This window comes from Cebus imitator, unplaced genomic scaffold (assembly GCF_001604975.1).
Source record: "Cebus imitator isolate Cc_AM_T3 unplaced genomic scaffold, Cebus_imitator-1.0 Scaffold201, whole genome shotgun sequence".
NCBI lineage: Eukaryota > Metazoa > Chordata > Mammalia > Primates > Cebidae > Cebus > Cebus imitator.
The window spans coordinates 387,120-408,375 of NW_016107516.1; the positions used below are offsets into that span (position 1 = coordinate 387,120).

Consider the following 21,256-nt stretch of genomic DNA (forward strand, 5'->3'; position numbering starts at 1 on the left):
TTTTTTTTTTTTTTAGTGGAAATGGGATTTCATCGTGTTAGGATAGTCTCGGTCTCCTGATCCATGACCAGCGCGCCTCCGCCTCCCAAAGTGCTGGGATTACAGACACCACTTAGTTTTTAAAATATTTTCACATAAATTACCTAGGATTTTTGTCATAGTAAGGTTCCTAAGCATCAAACCTGAACCTATCCCCGATATTACTTTAAAAGGACATATAACTAAAGGGGCAGAGCTGAATGAAGATCCTCTGACTTTTAGTCTAGTGCCAGTTCACTTATAGATCATGCGGAGCTACTTTTTCATTTAGAACAATTCATTCCTCTTCCCTTCTCTCCCATATTTTGATGATAAAAATACTTACTAGTAAATAAACATGCTGTGAAAATAAGTTGGTCTCAGCATTAATAAAATCTATCTAAGGTTTTTGATTTTTTTTTCCCCCGAGACAGAGTCTTGCTCTGTTGCCCAGGCTGGAGTGCAGCGGCCCGATCTTGGCTCACTGCAACCTCTGCCTCCCAGGTTCAAGCAATTCTCCTGCCTTAGCCTCCCCAGTAGCTGGGATTAACAGGCATGAGCCACCACATCCAGCTAATTTTTTTATATTTTTAGTACAGACGGTTTTACCATATTGGCCAGGTTGGTCTCAAGCTCCTGACCTTGTGATCCGCCGGCTTCAGCCTCCTAAAGTGCTGGGATTATAGGCGCGAGCCACCGTGCCTGGCCTGAGGTTTTTATCTACGTATTTCCATGAATTTTTAAGGTTATTACTAGTTTATATTTTAAAGTTAACATTTAGTGCACAATTTTAGGAAGATCTATGATCTGCAAAAATTAAAGTGGTTTAATTTCCTTGTCTAATTGTCCAACATTCATTCAATAAACAATTTATTGAGTACCTATCAGGAACTTCAGTATTCTGGTGCTGAAGACAAAATAGTATTATAGTTCACAGTCCTGGAAGCTTTATGATTTGCTGAGGAACAGCCCAGGAAACAGCAATTAAATACAGTGCTAGAAGTGCAAGTTGAAGAACAGAAAAGATGATGATGATAATGATTATGATTAGAAGTCTATCATCATCATCATGAGTGGCCACCTCTGCCCATGGGGGAGAAAAGCATTCTTAGTGGTGGCAAAAATCTGTAAAGGCACTGAAAACAAGAAAAACCTCAGGGTAAGAAAACCAGAGGTGCCAAGGGCCCTAAAACCAAACAAAATCCTTATGCTTTAGTTAACAGTGGACTTACAGCACAATTCCCTAATAAATGTTAAGATTTCTACATGTAACACTCATAAACTGATTAAGGCTAGTCTCAGAGATATTTTCCAGGCTTCCAATCATGTGTCTGTGTGTGTGTGTGGGTGCACGTGTGTGATCTATGCATAATGTCAAAGCTTTTTTTTCACATTTAACCTTAACAACAATGTAGCCACCAATTCCCGCTACTAATCTACATTTCATCAGTGGTCTAAGTTATGGCTTTCATAAGTTCCCTAAAATTGGGGGAATTGTGAAGTAAAACTGCAGACTCATTCAACCACTTTCATATTGATATTTTCCCCTCTAGTAGTCAATGCTTCTGACTGGTTTTCTCTTTCCCATTTTGGTATCAGCCAGACAGGACTAGTTAGGACTTCCAGGGCACTTAAGGAATTCCTTTGTGGTGCAATGTCACCTGGTCAATGAAGTAACACTCCCTTTTTTCCCTCTCTCCTCTAGAGATCAAGAAAATCTTATTATGCAGAAAATTAATGGCTAAAACTATATATATATACACACACACACACAGACTGACACACACACACATATATATCAAAAGCAGGCATGGTGGCATAAATATATCAATATATTAGTCTATTGTCCAGTATGGGTCCTAAGTACAAAATATTAAAATGGTAAATCCACAAGAGATAATAGTAAGCTTCTTCATTACTTGGGGAAAGCAACATCTTCAAGGTTATGTTTTCCAGCAAGGAGCATCAATAAGCCAGGTTATGTATTTTGAACTTACAATAAAAGTACTTTGTTAAATTGCTACTATTCTAGAATATTAACTTTTTGTTCTCCTTAACAAAATAAGGCCAGTTTATTGTATAGCACTTGGAAGACACAGAAAAACAAAAATAAATCAGTCACATCCACCACTCAAAGATGATTCCATCTTCCTCATTTTTCAGCAGTCTTCTTTAATTATCTTAGAAAACTACAAGATTTAACTGAGCATACAATTTTTCATATTAAGGTGTAATTTAAATATCAAATTTGTAATATTTGTCAGAGTGAAAAGCAGCATGGAATTTTCTGAGTTTGCAGTACAATCAAAATGAGTTTAACCACAAACTGAAAAACATTCTTCCCTAAAGCCCGTTGTTTGGGGTCAGAACACTGGTAATACATTACAGACAGAATGGGAGTACTCCGGTTGGACAACGCCTGGGCAAAACAACTTCTGTATTTTCACAAAATACTATTCATCAAAATTTGAAGAGGGCACCGGGAGTTTTACAATTGGGGAAACTTAGGAGGGATACAAATGCTACTTAACCTAAATTTACTACAAAGTCGGTAGAGGAATAGTCTGGGAGTGGCAACTAATATTTTCGGGAAAAATGACAAAAAGGGAAAGATTAAAGGCAGAAAACATGTGCAGACAGCAACATCTCGACTTGATTCTACCTTTAAGCATACGGCCAAATAAATCTGGTTTAACAATATTTCCAACCCAATCAGTTTCTTACTTCGGTTTCAGGGAACCCTACTCACTTTTCCCTAAACTAGCCTGGGCCTCCCGCACACCACGACACCACAATACCATTTTTCAACGCCTCCTCATTTAATCGAGACTGTCGCATTACTAACACCCTCTGTTTTGAAGACAGTATTCCTTCAACCGTCCTCTTCCCTCAGAGAAGAAAAAGTAAAAGCCCTTCTTTTACCCTTCCAGTTCCATCTGAAGCACGTTAACATCTATGGAACCTTCCCTGCAGAGATGTCAGATAAAACCCTTAGAATTACTGAGAAAGCACATTCGGAGAGAAGCTTTACAGTGACTCCGCAGTGAGGGCCGTATCTGACAGTCCCTCTCAAGCCTCTCACCGGAGACGCCTCTGCCTTCAGGGTTTTAGCTACCTCCCCGCTCCTCAGCCCTGAGCCGAGGGTAAGGACGGTGAGGATCTTTGCCAAAGAATGGGCTTTAAGGAATGGGACCTTAGTGTCTACTGCAGATCCCTGTGGAATGGCTGAAATAATCTGCTACCCGAAGCCCCAAAGGCTCTGAGTAGAGAATCATAATGGCCGCACTCACTTCCAACCCTGGGAAAGGTGGACATCTCAATCCCCAAGTAGCGGGGACGACCACACTTGGGGAAGCGGGGGTCAGGGGAAATGAGCTCCTTGTCCATGCAGGGTGACAGCGGGGAGGAAGCCTCAGGCAGGGAGGTCGTCGTTCACACACTCCCTTCTCTCTCTCCTCTGCCTTCTTCTACCCCCTTTACCCGTTCTGCCCCCACCACTCGCCAGTTACCGGCCGCCGCTCACCTGCTGGGGCGCGAGGTGCAGAGACAGTACCGACCGAGGACCCAGAGGCTCTGTCACCACGGGAGGGGAAGTCCTCAGCTGCGGGGGGGGGGGGAGGCGGGCCCAACCAGTCATGTGACGTCGAGCTCCGCCCTGCCTTCCTCATCCCATCTCGCTACATCTTGGGGGCCTGTATTTTTACAAATTCCTTGAATTTTAATCTCCTTAGATTTAAGAAATAAAGATAAATTTTCACAAGGACTGTGTTGTAAAGTACAATGAGGAAGACGTGGACAGCAAGGGTTAAAGCGCATTGCTAAGGAAGTGACGTTCACGCCACGATCCAGGGACAGGAAATGGCGGTGGGGTTCCTTCCCTTTGGAATCCGCCTGTAAAATTCCAGGCTCTGAGGTTTGGGTCAGTCACGTGATCTCAAAACTGGAAGCGTGCTGGAGGGTAACCAAGCTATCTGGCCGATTGTTAACTACGTTTTTTTGTTTTAAAACACCTAACTTACCTGAGCTTTCCAAAGATTTATTTACATTTATTAGAACTAGCTTTATAAAACCCTGGTAGAAGGCAAGAGCGTTTGAAGGTCACTCTGGAGACCACCAACTGGGAAGAACGGGTCCGAGAAAGGCTGATCTTGCGGATACGAGACAAGAGAGGAAGGGGTGGAAAAATCCGGATTTTACCGCCAGGGCCTACCGAGCCAGCCCCACAAGTAGTGTTGTAATAGGTGGGAGGGAGGAGAATGACGCCAGAAGCCAGTCTGGTAGAAAGATGGAGGTTCCGGAGTGGAGGGGGCAGGGTGCGCGGAGGCGAGCAGTGCGGCTGCGCGCGAGGCGGAGGACGCGCCGGCGCGCAGAGGGGCGGGGTGAAAGGTCACCGCGCGGCGGCTGGTCTGGCTGGCTGCAGCGGCGGGAGGGAGCCGAGAGACCCGAGTGCACGTGTGGAGAAGCGGCGGGACCTGCGCGGCGGCGGGAGACATCCCCGCCCCCACCAGAGATTTGGGCCCTCGCTTGACTCTCGCGGCCTTCGTCGCTAGCTCAGCTCCTTGCCCTGGCTAGGAGGCCGGCTTGCGGGGTTGAGTGGCCCGAGCTGAGGGCGCGGAGACCTGAGGGCGGCGACGACGACGGCGCTGATATCGGTGGTAACGACGGCCTCAGCAGGCGGGGAAGATGAAAGGGTGAGAAGGGCAGTTGGGCAGGGCTCGGCCGGCGGGGTAGAGGGGCCCGGGCCGGTGTAGAGTGGGAGAGCTGCGAAGGAGAGGAGAGTCTCAGGGCGAAGACCGGCAGAGGGAGATTTCTAGGCTTCTCAGTTCGGTCGGCTCTCGGAGGGGGCGGAGGCGAGGCTCGGGCTCTTGGCGGGCTGAAGGGCCAGCGGAGGCAAGACCCCAGGGTCCCAGGGTTTCGGTCCGGAGGACGAGTGTGGGTTGAGTGGAGAGTAGCGGCTGAGTGGGGCAACATGGAAAGGCTATTGTGAGTCGCCTGGGGCCTCCCTCCCCGGAGCGGACCGCCGAGCCACCCCGGGCCGCCGCTCCAGGTGGAGTGGTTTGGTTGTCTTCCATCTCCAGACTCAACTCTGCAACGGCGGTGTTTGACACCTTTCAGTTTTATTCACGCTTGGGAGCTGTGCAGAACCTTCTGGAGGAAGAAGAGATTGGAATAAAGAGCACGGGGATGAGTATTAAGAGCTAGTGACTCAACTAGATTTGGGTTGGGTCACAGCGAGTGGAGGAGGGGGAGAGAGCGCGGTCACTGTAGACTTGGGGTGCCAACAAATTTAAGGAAGTATAGCGTGGATCGGTAGGTGGAGCTATTGCTTCAGCAGTTCACTATTGCCCCTGAGTGCTGAGGGGCTCCTGGGTAGTTTACCACGCTGCTCATTTCAGGTGATTGGTAAAGTTAATGTTCGGTCTTTCACCGTTTGCCTCTTGAATAAAATTAGGAATTATTTTGGATCGACTGTTTAAATTTTTTTTTTTTTTTTTTTGAGATAGAGTCTCACTCTGTCGCCAGGCGCCAGGCTGGAGTGCAGTGGCACAATCTCGTCCCACTGCAACCTCCGCCTCCTGGGTTCAAGCAATTCTCCTGCCTCAGCCTCCCCAGTAGCTGGAACTACAGGCTCACACCACCACGCCTAGCTAATTTTTGTATTTTTAGTAGGGACGGGATTGCACCATGTTGGCCAGGATGGTCTCAATCTCTTGACCTCGCGATCCGCCCGCCTCGGCCTCCCAAAGTGCTGGGATTACAGGCTTGACCCACCGCGCCCGGCCTCAACTGTTTAAATTTTTATGAAATGCCTCCTTACCATTAAGTTATATAGTTTTAATATATTAATTACATAACATTGTTCCGAAGCATTGCCTAAATAAGCTGTTTTGGAGCTTGTCTTTACCCTCAAAGAAATGAAGCTCATAATCGTTAGAAAGTTCTCTGCAATGCCTTAGTTTGCTGTTGTAAATCGATTAGGAAACTGTAACTATGTTTTTAGTTAGCGAAGCCGTTCCAACTATTCAACAGCACTTTTGAGGATGAAGTAAAAGTCACTTTCAGCGTAAGCTCATACTGCCTCAAATAAGGACCTAAATATTATCTCTGTGTATCAGTGTTTGAGATTACTGGAGAGATTCCAAGAAAATTTAATTTGGTCTTAGGTCTGTAACATGTTTCCTTACTCTAATTTTCCTTTAAATACTGGATATCCTAATGTTGAATAGTATGTTTTGTATTAAGAATCTTTAAGAAATGTGAACTATTCACTATACCTGCATTGTTTCACTTCAAGTTCTAAAGAGTTCCAGTTAGGGAAATTAATTGACGAGTATAGGAAGTATTTGCTCCACTTGAATCATAATCTGGGAAGCTTGGCTATTTTAGATACAATCCAACATATTTGGGGAATGTTGTTTTTCTGCTATGCTGCAGTTCTTTTTTTTCTTTCTTTCTTCCTTTTTTTTTTTTTTTTCCTTTGATACAGGGTCTCACCCTGTCACCCAGGCCAGAGTGCAGTGGCTCCATCTCCGCCACTTGCAACCTCTGCCACCTCTGCCTTCCAGGCTCAAGCAATCCTCCCACCTCAGCCTCGCGAGTTGTTGGGACTACAGGCGCACACCACCACTCCTGGCTAATTTTTATATATTTTGTAGAGACGGAGGTCTCACTATGTTGGCCAGCCAGGCTGATCTCAAACTCCTGGGCTCAAGCAGTCCACCAGCCTCTGCCTCCCAAAGTGCTAGAATTACAGGCATGAGCCACCAAGTACAGCATATACTGCACTTCTTGAGCTTGGTTGCTGTCTCTTACTCATTTTTGTACTCATTGTCAGGCACTCAGTACTCATTGTCATGTTCTGTTCCATAAGAAAAATGAGACTGAAGAGTTCCCAATGTTGAAACTGCCATGGATTGACAAAGGGGGACTCCAGGAAATTATTCTGTATGTTTAGATCCAAAATCTTCAATCTAGTTCAGTCTCCATCGGGTGTGATGTTCTTTCTGATTGTTAACTTGGCAATAGAAATGGAGCTGAACAGTCATTCAGTCTGTCTTTAAGATATTCGTGGAGCAATTTATCTCTGTTTAAAATGGATATTTACATGTAACCTGTTGGAGACAGGTCCCTAGAAATGAGTAACTGGCCGAATTTAGAGGAAACTTAAAATTATTGAATCTGTATCTTTATGCCAGTAACTGTGCCTGTAAAGTTTCTATTACTTTTTGTGATTGGGAGCTTAGAATTGTGTTCTTTACTGTAAACCTTTATGATGATTTCACAGGAGTAATCCTTTTAACTTAACAAATGAACTAACTCCCAGATGATATGAAACTTTAATTTTTTTTTTTTTTTTGCTTCTAAGTCTGTATTTAAGATCCTCAACAAATGAGTTGTGTGAACCTTACTTGTATTTGCTCGGACACTGAACCTACAGCAGCATAGATTTAAAATAAGTTAAGCGCCTTGAGTTCCAAAACTTGTACCACCATGTACAACGTGGTCGGTTTTATAGTCCTGACTTAATTTGGAATGGCCTATAAAAATGAAACAGTGGTCTTTATTATGTGTTTTTTTGTATGAAATTTTATTTGCTAAGTGTTCTATTGTATATTGACCTAAGTAAACAGTAAATTGAAGTATCTAAAATTGGAAACTGCAGAATTCCCAAGACAAAACCAGTCAAATATTTAAAACTTGTTGCCTGTATCGCCTGTCATATTGAAACTTAAAACTTGTCTGGTCTGGTCTTCTCTTTTTTGTCGGAGTCTTGCTCTGTCACCCAGGCTGGAGTGCAGTGGCATGATCTCACCTCACTGCAACCTCTGCCTCCTTGGGTTCAAGTGATTCTTCTGCCTCACCCTCCTGAATAGCCGGGACTACAGGCACGCATCAGCACACCCGGCTAACTTTTTGTATTTTTAGTAGAGACCGGGGTATCGGTATATTGGCCAGGCTGGTCTCGAAATCCTGACCTCATGGTTCACCCTCCTCAGCCTCCCAAAGTGCTGGGATTACAGACATGAGCCATCGCGCCTGGCAGATTATCTGGTTTTTCTTCATATTTTTTCTATGAGTATTAGTAGTAGCAGTAGGATGTTCCATTGTATTAGCATGTCTTTCCTCCATAGAAGATAAATTTCTGGTTATTAACTACTGAATATAATTTATGTGCACATCTAAAAGTTTGAGATATACTGGGAGATATTGCTTCCTTTTTAGATTGGTGGTTTTTATGAACCAGGGACATTGTAGTTTGAATTTGTGGGTTGTAATTTTATCTGTTGTTCTCCTCTAGGGAAGGTGATTTCAAGCAAGAAGGTATGTTACAGATAACCATGACTGAGGTGGCTGTGTAATGGAAACTATAATAAACCAAATCATTTAGCCCCTTATTGTAGTAAAGAAGTGCAAATTAGTTCTAATAAAAAATGTCTTTAACAAAATGCAAATACATGACTAAAATGGGAAAGTAGGTAGCAGTAATATAAATATGCAACAATGTAGTTTACTAATTGGAATAGTGAAGCCATTTTATCAAATGTTAAAATAAAATGTAAGATTCTGCAGTCAGAAAACTTTAAGACTCAAAACAGTGGTTACCTCTGACAGCCTATGGACTGGGAAGGGGCAAAAGGAATATTTCTAGCATTCTGAGATGCTAGAAATACTCTGTATATTTGGGTATTGGTGACATAGGTATATATAGATGTAAACAAGATTTGTGATCTTTACTGTATGTTTCTAACACATTAATAAAACTTTTCAAAACAGGCTCAGCAGCATAGTGAGACTCTGTCTCTATAAACAATAAATCAGCCTGGAGAATCACTTGAACGCAGGGTTGTAGTGAACTGAAATCATGCCACTGCACTCCAGCCTGGGCAACAGAGTAAGACTCTTTAAAAAAAAAAATTAGCCAGGCATGGTGGTGCATGTCTGTAATTCCAGTTACATGGGAGGCTCAGGGAGGAGGATCAGTTGAGCCCAGGAGGTGAAGGCTGCAGAGAGCCAGGATCTTATTACTACATTTCAGCCTAGGCAGCAGAGCAAAACCTGGTCTCAAAAATAAATATAAAACAGCAATATAACCTTTAAAAAAAAAATACTTTTTTTTTTTTTTTATAGGTTATATTGCTGTTTTGTTTTTCAATAAAACCAAAAGCTAGTCAGGCTGACGTAGCATTTGACACCTTTTATAAACCTGCAGTTTATACTCCTGTGAAACAAATAATTTGTGATTTGTTGACTGAAATAGTGAATTTTAACAAGTACTTTGTAATGTGCCCTTACTGTGTTGAGATGAATTAATATAAAATACAACCTACTTACAGCATAAGTTTTTTTAAAAAAAATCCTCACTAATATAAAAGGGACGTAATTTATAATATTTATTTCAGTATTTAATGATGTGGCACAACTATGCCACTTAAAGCATAAGATCAAGTGTTTGCATCTATCTGTAAATAGAATTGTGTAATTTAGAAAGTCCATCTGCTGCCTATACAGTTGTGTGCATTGTTGACTCGTGTTGCCATTAGTGGTGTGATGTCTTCTTAAAATTTCAGACAGCTCTTAGTAAAGCTCTGAACAAAGAATAATCAATAATTTCTGGGTTAGAAAAGATTTTTTTAAAGTCACTTAGTAGCCCAGGCACTCATCTTAGTAAATCAAGACATATTCCCTGTTTATCGTAGTTTCAAAGATCCTGACTGCTGTTATGCGAATATTACTGTACATATGCTCAGTAGAGTGGAAACTCTAATTGGTCTAAATTATGTTTCCTGTTACTGTAATTTATGCTCAAATTAATTTTACATTGTTGGACATTAGCTGTATTGTCAATTAAAATCTTTCTAAATCTAAAGCTCTGACCAAACCAAACTAATATCTTTATTAAAATTTACTTTGCTACATCCTCTGTTTGGCCTGTGGAAATCTTTAAATCTTTTTGTTGTTATTGTTGTTGAAGTGAAGTTAGGGTCTTGTTGCCCAGGCTGGAGAGCAATGGTGCAATCTCGGCTCACTGCCACCTCTGCCTCCTGAGTAGCTGGGATTACAGGCTTGCACCACCATGCCTGGCTAATTTTGTATTTTTAGTAGAGACAGGGTTTCTCCATGTTGGTCAGGGAGCATCAAACTCCCAGCCTCAGGGGATCTGCCCGCCTTGCCCTCCCAAAGTGCTGGGATTACAGGTGTGAGCCACTGCGCCCGGTTGGAAATCTTTTTGACTGCTAATTTTTTCTTCCAGGTGCTACCTATGGCTTTCAGCTGTGTGACATCTGAAGAGAGATTCTATCTCAATTATTCAAATGATTGGCCTTAATCTTGTTTCAAACAAGCCTGCAGTAACCAATAAAATACCAGTAGTAACCAGTAGAAACATTCTTCCCATGGTGAACATGAGAGTTACATTTAAGTCTATTCAATGCCTAACTTAATGGCAAAAATGTTACTGTTCTGTCCAATCCAGTCCTGACTAGCTACAGTTGGCTGTTGAGCAGTTGAAATGTACTTGTGATCTGTGGCATGGTTGTCATTTCCTGGGTAAGATGGCTGCAGTGTGGGAGCTGAGGACATGGAGCAGGAATGCTGGGCGGCTGATTTGTTTCACTATTTTCCAACATGTAATAATGTTCATGTTTTGAAGCCAAATGATGTGTGTTTCTTTGATTATCCTTCATTCAAGTATAGTCATCCACATTACTTTCTGAAAACACCTACTGTTGTATATGCACAGGTTCAGTTCAGACTCTCAGGCACTGAAGAAATTAGAGAAGTTAACTGTTTTTTTCTTTTCTTTTTATTATACCTCTGTAAACAGAGAAGTAACTTAATGTTATGTAAAAGGAGATACAGTGTTTCAGTTTGATCATATCTGTGAAGTTCAAAGTGATAAAGCTTCTGTTACCACCACTAGTCCTTATGATGAAGTCATTGAAAACACTGGTATCATCTAGATGATACTGCCTATGTGGGGAAGCCATTAGTAGACATAAAAATGGAAGCTTTAAAGGGTACTGTAAATCTGTTAATCTGTTTTACCAGATTGATTACTGTTCACCTTTTGTCATTGGGTTTTAATTAAAAGTAATGAAGGCAGAAGAACTAAATTTTAAACTTTAAAGTGTGACAGCTGATTCTCAGCTGGTACTGTGGTTCATACTCGTAGTCCCAACACTTGCGGGGGGACAAAGCAGGAGGATCACTTGAGCCCAGCCTGGGTTGTAACATAGTGAGACCTCGTCTCTACAAAAAAAATAGTAATAATTGTAATTAGCTGGGTATGATGGTGTGTACCTATAGTCCCAGCTACTTGGGAAGTCAAGGTGGGAGAATTGCTTGAGCTCAGGAGGTTTGCAATTGCACTGCAGTGAGGCTTGATAATGCAACTGCGCTCCAGCCTGGGTGACAGAGCAAGACCCTGTCTCAAAAAGAACAGAAAACTCACAGTTATTGATCAGTTTTTAAGTATGTTTTGAAACAGCTTAGATATGGTGAATCTACTACAAATTTTATGAAATGTAAATACCAATCAAATATTTCTAAGGAAAATGAGTAGCTGAATTGGGCTATACTGTTAAGTGTAGTAAACTGGATTTTAAAGACTTGGAATGAAAAAAGTTTTTTAAGGTAAAATAAATTTTGACTACGTGTTAAAATGATTTCTCCTCAAGTTAATGTGGATACTAAACTTTTTGTTTTGTCAAGGAAGTCTTCCCAAGATAGTAAACATGTTTGAATTTTGTATGTCACTTGTATTTTTGTTGGAGCAGGCCCGTGCTAAACCCATTAAAAGCCAAAATTGTATAAAACAGGATCTGTTCCTTTAGAATCTACTTTCCAGATGGTAGATATTTCTAAATGTTTCAACTTCTAGGCCAATAGACTGTTTATACCTCTGGTAAAAGATTTTGAGGCGACTCTGGTTTTTGGTTAAAGTGTTGTCATTCAGTCACTTGGTCTGCTGTGAATGGGTAGGGAAGAGATAATTGGAAGTATTCATGTTTCTTGAGCTAGTGCAAGCTATATTTTGCCTCTGTCAGAAACTGTTAAGGGAAAACCTTGTTCTCCAATTCCAGAGACATCTCATGTCAGTCCCCTATAGTGCTCTAGTGAATGCTTGTTCATAAAACTACCTGACACACATCCTTAATTATTTCTTTTGGATAATTTCCCAAGAATGAATTTTTCAGATCAAAAGCTACTGGCATTTTTAAAGCTCTGATATTTGTTGCCGGTTGACCTCCAAAAACATAGTAGCAATTTATTCTACAGCAGTGTATGAGAATATCCTTCTTTCTCCAAGGGCTAATGAATAGGAAGGGTACTTGCAAAAACCTCAAGAAAACAGATGATGTTGTGGCTGACATTTCAACCATGAATGGTATAAATTTTCTTTGGGATGCATTCAATACATGGAATGCTTTTTAAATTATAGAAATAACTAATAACTTCCATACAAGCTTTCTTTGAGTAAATATTCACATTTTGCTTTAACCGTAGTTTTACTTTGCTGATTAGGTAATAAATGGCATTTCCTTTTTTAAAAGTTTGATGATTATTTAGTAAAGTTGGGACATATATCATTTTTACTGGTCATTTTGTGATGTAAGTTGCTTTATAACTTAGCCAGTTATTAATTGGGATGCTGATTGACTTCAAATTATAAAACAGAGATGATGTTCTTTAGAAAGTGGGGTTGAGACATTAGGGCCCAGGTCATCTGAAATAAAAATTTTTAGAAGTGAAACTTGTTAAGCAAGGAAAATATTTTGTGCTTAGGAGCATTTCAAACCCTTCTCTTTCCAGAAAATAGGGTATTATTTAAAGGTATGTTTGGGTTCCCCCGCTTCTAGTCTGTATAGTTATTTATTATAAGGGAAACTTACTATAATGCAAAAAACATTGAACTAAAAGCAACCAAGTTTCAGTTTTATGCACTACAAATGATAACTAGCAGTAGGGTCACTAATAAAGGTGTTTCAACCTCTGGGCCTTGGTTGTCTTTAAAGGGAATGGCTTGAACCTGAATAGGAATGGTCAAAGATTCTAGCTGTGTGCCAGTTCTGTTTTGTAGGTAATTGTGGAAGCAAGATTAACAGATTAAAATAGGGCATAAAGAATACATTGAAAACTAAATTTCTCTATTGGATGAATGGTGGGCTCTTCATAGAGCATAGAGGTAGTTCTAATTTCTTATGGAAAGTGATGATGTCACTTTTGGATGTGTTGAATTTGAGATTCTTGCGGAGATCACCAGTAACCAGTCAGAAATAATGGCTTGGATTCAGAGATTTGGAAATAAAAACATTAACATTTATGTAGTAGTGAAAGAAAAGCCATAGCTGGCAAGGAGCTTTCTTTACTAAATATATGGATGACAGTGAAAACAATTTTCCAAAGAAAAATTTGATTCTTTTTAGGTTATAGTCTTGAGCAGTTTGTACCCATGTGTATATTTATCATTGGTAACTGACCAAATAATTGCTGAGATTTTTATACCTCTGATACTTGGCAGGCATACAGTTTGGAGAGCTGGTCCACCCCACCTTCGCTTTTTTTAAAGAAATAGAGTCGGGGTTTCACCTTGTTGCCCAGGCTGATCTCAGACTCCTGGATTCAAGGTATCCGCCCACTTTTGCTTCCCAAAGTGCTGAGATTCCACTTTCACTTTTAAAATGACCGCTAAACCTCTAGAACAGTGACTGCCAACTAGGGCAACCCCCACACCCTCTTCCCAATTATTGATAATGTCTGAAGACACTTGGTTTTCCTAACAGGATGAGGGAGAGTTCTGGCACCTAGTGGGTAGAAGCTAGGGATCCTGCTGAGTATCCTACAGTGCTCTGGAAAGGCTCCTCACAACAAAGAATTATGTAGCCCCAAATACCAATGTTGAGATTAAGAAACGCTGCTGTAAAATCTAGTTGAGATGGAACTTACTAAGTAATTTAGTAATTCCCTGAAATATTTGAGATCCTGCCCTAAGTTTTAAAGAGGTAAGGTATAAAAATACATGTTTGTAGCAGGGCAGAGATGTGCCTTGTAAGGACAGAAACAGTAATACAGTTCATATAAGGTAGAAGTGGATGACGGGTTAAAACCTTCTGAGCAGTTAGTATTTAAGCTGTGCTTTGTTAAATTCTGAATGGGCGTACTTTCAGGTTGAAGGAATTTATTTTCTAGAGGAATCTATCTCCCTTTCATGTAATTTACTACAGGGTAAGAGTTTGGGGATATTACTGCTAGCTAAGAAAAAATTACCTTCCTTCTAACCACCTGACATTTTTAAATCAAAGGACCATTTGATCCTCACTGAAAGATGCTTTGAGTTTTATGCAAATGCACCTTTATCAGTATACATCAGAAAAATGTTTCCCAATAGATCTCTCTTTTTTTGAAAAGTGACCTTGAGAAGTAAAGATCACTCCTTTGACAGAACATGATGTGACTGATCTTGTGCTACAATGGGAACTAATAGACATAGGCTGTATTCTGGCTTTATCTGTAATTGTCTGTATAGCTACAGATACATTTGTCTCTTGGGGGTTCAATTTCATCATTGTAAAATATCAGATACTCTGTACAACAAATGAACAGGCAGTTAAAATTATGTGCCATAGTACACTTAATACTCACTGTAAAAACAGGCTTTAAGCTTTGTCTATACTTCATTTTCACTTTTTTTTTTTTGAGATGGAGTCTTGGTGTTGCCAGGTTGGAGTGCAGTGGCACAACCTGGGCTCACTGCAACCTCTGCCTCCCAGGTTTAAGAAATTGTCCTGCCTCAGCCTCCTGAGTAGCTTGGACTACAGGCACGCTTCACCCAGAAAATTTTTGTATTTTTCATAGAGACGGTGTTTCACCATGTTGGCCAGGATGGTCTTGATCTCTTGACCTCGTGATCCGCCCACCTCAGCCTCCCAAAGTGCTGGGATTACAGCCTCATTTTCACTTTTTGTTATGTAACTTTAAAAGTCACAGTTTGAGCCTGGTGTGGTGATGCGATGCCTGTAGTCCTAGCTACTCTGGAGGCCCAGGCTGGAAGATCATTTGAGCCCAGGAGTTGGAGGCCCCTGGGCAATATAGCGAAACCTTCCTTCTAAAAAAAAAAAAACCTATTTTGTACGGAGACCCACTTTTGTGGAGTCATATCCCCATCTTGTGGCCTTTCAGAATATTGCTACTAAGTGGTTTTACAATTATGAGCATAATTGACAATACATTAAATAGCTAAAAACATTTGCATGCACATTAATCTGACATCACTGTGCTAAAATTTAGTGTGCATTATCTATGTCATCACACTGCTTGATTTGTAAACCAAGAGTAAAGATTTCCTACTAGCACATTCTAAGCCCAGGAGTTACGTACGTTAAATTATACTGAATAATACACTAATCTTGTGGGACTGGCGCATATTAATAGCCAATGGGAATCTATAAAGAGGCAGGCAAGTAACTGCATTTTTCACATTTAAGGACTTAGTATGAAGTGTCTGTGGGCACTTTGGCAGTTGTTGTTTCTTGTTTACATCACAGTCTGTCCCACTTTCAGTTCCTTAGTCTAAAAATTGTGATATGAAAGTGCCTTGGGGTTTGATTGTTATGGATTTGAAAAACAAGGAAAAGTAGCATGTTACACCAATTTACTTGAGCTAAGAGAGTAATTTAGTTTATTTAATATCAACTGTCTTCAATTTTCTACAGGTAGGGGCTATAAACTCTAGTGCCAACAGGGACCACGCAGATAAGGTAAATCAGTTAAGAGAAGCTGCAACTTGAGACTTTATGTAAAATCATTTCATTTAAATATTGCAGCAAACTTAAAAACCAGAAACAAAAAAGAAAAACTATGGGGTAGGCCAGGCACGGTGGCTCGCACCTGTAATCCCAGCACTTTTGGAGGCCTAGGCAGGAGGTCAGGAGTTCGAGACCAGCTTGACCAACATGGTGAAACCCCCATCTCTACTAAAAATGCAGAAACTAGCTGGGCATGGTGGCAGGTGCCTGTAGTCCCAGCCACTCAGGAGGCTGAGGCATGAGAATTGCTTGAACCTGGGAGGCCGGAGGTTGCAGTAAGCTGAGATCGCACCACTGCACTCCAGCCTGGGCCACAGAGGGAGACTCTGTCTCAAAAAAAAAAGTGTGGGTCAAATAAATGTGACCACATGGTGATTTAACCCTTAGGCCAGCAATTTGTGTCTTATATGCAGAAGAAAGGTGTTAAACTACTGATAAATTAAGAAAGTCTGCATTGTTACATTATATTCTTATCAGAACTAAGCAAACTGTTTACTGGTTTGAGTGAAATCCGTTGTTATCATATAGCATAGTTTTTTTTTCCAGTGACCCATTCTCTGTGCCCATCCTTAGTCCCTGTTTCCCTCACCAGATTTCTCAGATTTAGGAATTTACACACATGCAGTGGAAATTTAATTTGGACGGGTGTTAAATTTGGACGATTTACATAACAAGCTTAATTACAAAAGTAAAGCTGCCAAGGTGGAATTTGGGAGCCTGGATTTTTAACTGGCAAGGTAATTCTGGTATATAACCAGGTTTGGGATCCATTCTTGGATTTTGTAACATTACTCTCCAGGTTTTTACGTCCATTCTCTTGAAAATTGTTTCTTGGACATCTTTTTTAGGTTCCTGTTGTTTCACCTCTAAAATTCAAGTGTTTCTTATATTCTGTTCTTTGACCTTTTTCTCACTACAGACATCCTTGGTAGTCTGACACAGTCCCACATAATCAAAGCTTATATGCTTATGTATTAGTTATGTTTCGGGAAACAGCTGTCAAAGTAATGTGTTATAAAAGGGAATTCTTTCATTTAAAAAGTCCATTTCCCTTTACTATCTAGTTTTTGTCTGTTTAATACTAGCATTGCTTCAGCCACATTGGGTAACGTTTAGATTGCATTTTATAAATCATTTTTTAAAGTGCCCATTCATACCTTAGAAGCATTTGACACTAGTTCGACAGAAAAAAACAGAAAGGCAATAAAAGGTGTAGAGAACTTGAACCTAAATACATCACTGATGGAAATATAAAATGGCACAGCCACAGTTTAGTGGTTAAATGTCTGAAATGGGTTTCACTGGGCTAATTCAAGGTGGCAGATGCAGTGATTTTAAACTAGTATCGTTCAAAAATTCTTATCTACCTAGAACCTCAGCGTGTGACCTAAGTTAGAAATAGGGTCTTTGGCTGGTCACGGTGGCTCACGCCTGTAATCCTACACTTTGGGAGGCCAAGGCAGGCAGATCACCTGAGGCTGGGAGTTGGAGACCAGCCTGACCAACATGGAGAAACCCCGTCTCTACTAAAAATACAAAATTAGCTGGGCTTGGTAGTGCATGCCTGTAATCCTAACTACCCTGGAGGCTAAAGCAGGAGAATCGCTTGACCCCAGGAGGCAGGGGTTGTGGTGAGCCTAGGTGGCGCCACCGAATTCCAGCCTGGACAAGAGCAAAACTCCATCTCAAAAAAAAAAAAAAAAAAAAGAGGGTCTTTGCGGGTATAATTGAGTTCATGCTGAATTATAGTGGGTCCTAAATGTAATGACTTAGTGTCCTTATAAGAAGAGGAAAGGAAACAGGCAAACTGCAAAGACCTTGTGAAGATGGAGGCAGAGATTGGAGATAGGCTGCCGCGAGCCTGGGGCCACCAGAAGCTGGAAGGGCAAGGAAAATTCTTTCATAGAGTTTAGAGAGCATGACCCTGCTAACAGCTAGATTTTGAACTTCTAGCCTCTCAAGTAGCTGGGACTCAGGCACACACCACCACACCTGGCTAATTTTTTGTATTTTTAGTAGAGACAGGGTTTCACCATGTTGACCAGGCCAATATCAAATTCCTGGCTTCAAGTGATCCACCTGCCTCGGCCTTCCAAAGTGCTGGTATTACAGGTGTGAGCCATTGTGCCTGGCCCATTAAATGTTAATGGACTAGTTATTCCAATTGTCAGATTAAAGTAATAAGATCCAAGCATATGCTGTTTACATGACACATACTTTAAATATAAGGACACAAGGAAAAGTAAAAAGAAAAGAAAAGGGTAAAAGAACATGAAACTTTGATTCAAAGAAAGTTATAAGGCCAGGTCTGGTGGTTTAAGTCTGTAATCCCAGCACTTTTGGAGGCTGAGGCAAGTAGATTGCTTGAGTTCAGGAGTTCGAGACCATTAGCTAGAAGTGGTGGCATGCACCTGTGGTCCCAACTACTTGGAAGTCTGAGGCAGGTGAATCCCCTGAGGCAGGAAGGCAGAGGTAGCAGTGAGCCAAGATTGTGCTACTACACTCTAACCTGGGCAACAGAGTTGAGACACCTCCATCTAAAAAAAAAAAAAAAAAAAAAGCTGTATGTGTGAATTGATGAAAAAAGTAGACTTTAAGACAAGGAGTATTACCAACAAAAAGGAGGGATATTTCAAAAGGATAAAAGGGTCAAATTATCAACAGTAGTACTAAATACTAAATATTTATGCCCTTACTAACGTAATTTGAAAATACTTGGAGCTTTCTATTCGTTGATCAAATGAAACAGCAAGAAGTAAGAAACATTTCCAAAGTCTCTTTGAGGCCAACATAACCCTGATAAGAAAATATATCAAGAATATTACAGAGGGGTGGGTACCGTGGCTTACGTCTATGATCCAGCACTCTGGGAGGCTGAGTTGGGTGGCTCACGAGGTCAAGAGTTCAAGACCAGCCTGGCCAATATGGTGAAATCCTGTTTCTACTAAAAAAAAAAAAAAAAAAAATTAACTGGGCCTGGTGGCACATGCCTGTAGTCCCAGCGATTCAGGAGGCTGAGGCAGGAGAATCGCTTGAACCCAGGAGGCAGAGATTGCAGTGAGTTGAGATTGCACCACTGCGCTCCAGCCTGGGTGACAGGGTGAGACTCAGTCTTTAAAAAAAATAATAATAATATTACAAGTGCCAGGTGCAGTGGCTCACACCTATAGTTCCAACACTTTGGGAGGCCAGCGTGGGCAAGCAGATCACTTGAGGCCATGAGTTAAGACCAGCCTGGCCAACATGGTGAAACCCCATCTCTACCAAAAATACAAAAATTCATCAGGGCTAGTGGCATATGCTTGTAATCTCAGCTACTTGGGAGGCTGAGGCAGGAGGATTCCTTGAACCCGGGAGGCTGAGGTTGCAGTAAGCCAAGATTGCACTGCTGCACTTCAGCCTGGGCAACGGAGTGAGACTATCTCAAAAAAAAAAAAAGAAAAAGAAAATTAAATGTGTCAGAGTAAACCTTTTTGATATATCATTTGAACAGAGACTTCGAAGGAGTTAACGTACGTATTCTGTAGCCAAGGATGGAGAGTCATCAGTTGACATAGGAAAAACTGAGAAGCAGATTTGGGAACAAAGATCCCAAATTGTTTGCAGTATGTTCACTTTGAAGTGTCTACAAAAAATGGCTTGGGTTTAGGAGTGTCAAATTCAGGAGTGATAGGCTAGAGACAGAAATTTGGAATTGGCAGCATTAAAGCCACATGGCTACAAGATTGAATGAGATCACCAAGAGGTAAGTATAGAGATGATAACCAAATGTGTCGATATATGAGGCCCTCATAAAATTGGTTCTTTCTCAGCTTCCACATTTACACACAAGCACACTTGATGCTTTAGCCATATCAAACTGACTGTAGTTTTTTGACTACATCATTGTTATTTTTTTCATATTTTGTTAGACTGCATCTCTTGTCCTTCCACAGAATTAGCTAGTCATTCTTCAAAATGTTTCCCAGGGTCACCTTCATTCTAGTATTTTTGTACTATATGTGCATTCACTGTTAGTAACACATTGTATATACCTGTCTCTCCTACTAAATATAAACACCTTTGCATTCCAGATGCATAACACATAGATATTCAAATTTATTGAAATGGTATGCTTTTTAAATAGGCAACTCTGTTCTTAAGAACTTTAGAAAAATTTAGATTCACAGAATTCTTAAAATCTCCATTAGATTAGTTTTTTAATAGAGACTTTGGACTTTTAATTTTTTATAGATTATTTTAACTGAAAGCTTTTTGGTTGTCTACATTCAAGTAATGTTATCATTTTATTGACATTTCTACATATCCCTTATGCTTATGCCTTTACTACATGTTCTTTGCTAAATTTGCAAGTTGATGTTATTACTTTGATATATTTAGAAAATCTACATCTTAAAATAATTTGGAACTAAGTGAGCAGGATTACAGAAGTATTCCGTTTCAGTCAGACATATCATGTTAGAGTTAAACTGTATTTGAAGCTCAGTTTTGCTGACAGGGTTACATTAAGTGAACACTTTGAAATTGTTCTAGCCTATTTGTTTCTAGCAAAAATCATTAATTTCTCATAAATGACTTAATTTTTCCAACAGCTACCAGATACATCTCAGATTTGTTTAAAACGTATATGTGTATTTATATGTGCATAGAAAAATATTGGAAGACTATCAACAAACTTATTTCTGGATGTATTAGTGCAGGATATTTTACCTTTCTTTGTCATTTCTGTGGTGTGCTTTTTTTTTAAAAAAAAAAAAAAAACAGGACATGTATTTTTTTAATTAGGCAAAGATTAAATCACTTTAAATACTAAAACTTTTTTTTAAATGATGTGCTCTGAATTAATATAAACTGTATGTAAAAAAAAAATAAAAATTACACCCAACTTGTGGCACTCTGGTAATTTAAACAGCAGAAAATGTAGGTAAGATGTGATCCTGTGTTTTGGCCGGGCACGGTGGCTCACTCCTGTAAGCCTAGAACTTTGGGAGGCTAAGGTTGGGTGGATCACTTGAGCTCAGGAACTGGAGACTAGTCTGGGCAACATGGTGAAACCCTGCCTCTACAAAAATTCAAAAATTAGCTGGGCGTGGTGGTATGTGCCTGTAGTCTCAGCTTCTCATGAGGCTGAGGTGAGAAGATCTCTTGAACCTGGGAAGTGGAGGCTGCAGTGAGCCTGGGCAACAGTGAAACGCTGTCTCAAAAAAAAAAATAAAGGATTCTGTATTTTACAGGATAACAGTATCCACAGATTTTTTATTTATTTTTTTTTTTTCTTTTTATGTGAATGGTAGATAGTGGGGAAAGTGAGTCCAGAGTCCAGTAGATTTTAGTCAGAGAAGGGTTCTGGGCAAAATGTCATTTACTTTCAGCCTTAAAGAAGGAAAAAAAAGCCGGGCGCGGTGGCTCAAGCCTGTAATCCCAGCACTTTG

At 40.6% G+C, this 21,256-nt stretch overlaps 2 protein-coding genes across 3 annotated transcripts in view; one reads left to right on the forward strand and one right to left on the reverse strand.

The window, feature by feature from the left end:
- ATP6V1A (ATPase H+ transporting V1 subunit A) overlaps positions 1-3,681 on the reverse strand; it is a 63,645-nt gene extending 59,964 nt beyond the window's left edge. The window contains exon 1 of the mRNA XM_037745461.1: positions 3,542-3,681. The gene's annotated coding sequence lies outside the window, so the exon portion shown is untranslated. The remainder of the gene's footprint in view (positions 1-3,541) is intronic.
- A 671-nt stretch (positions 3,682-4,352) lies between these two features.
- Positions 4,353-21,256, forward strand: part of NAA50 (N-alpha-acetyltransferase 50, NatE catalytic subunit) — a 25,131-nt gene continuing 8,227 nt past the window's right edge. Inside the window, exon 1 of one of the 2 annotated variants that reach the window (XM_017547742.1) lies at positions 4,353-4,709. In XM_017547742.1, coding sequence (XP_017403231.1) covers positions 4,702-4,709 — 8 coding nt within the window. In that variant the 5' untranslated portion in view covers positions 4,353-4,701. The remainder of the gene's footprint in view (positions 4,710-21,256) is intronic. The other variant, XM_017547741.2, reaches the window with a different exon arrangement.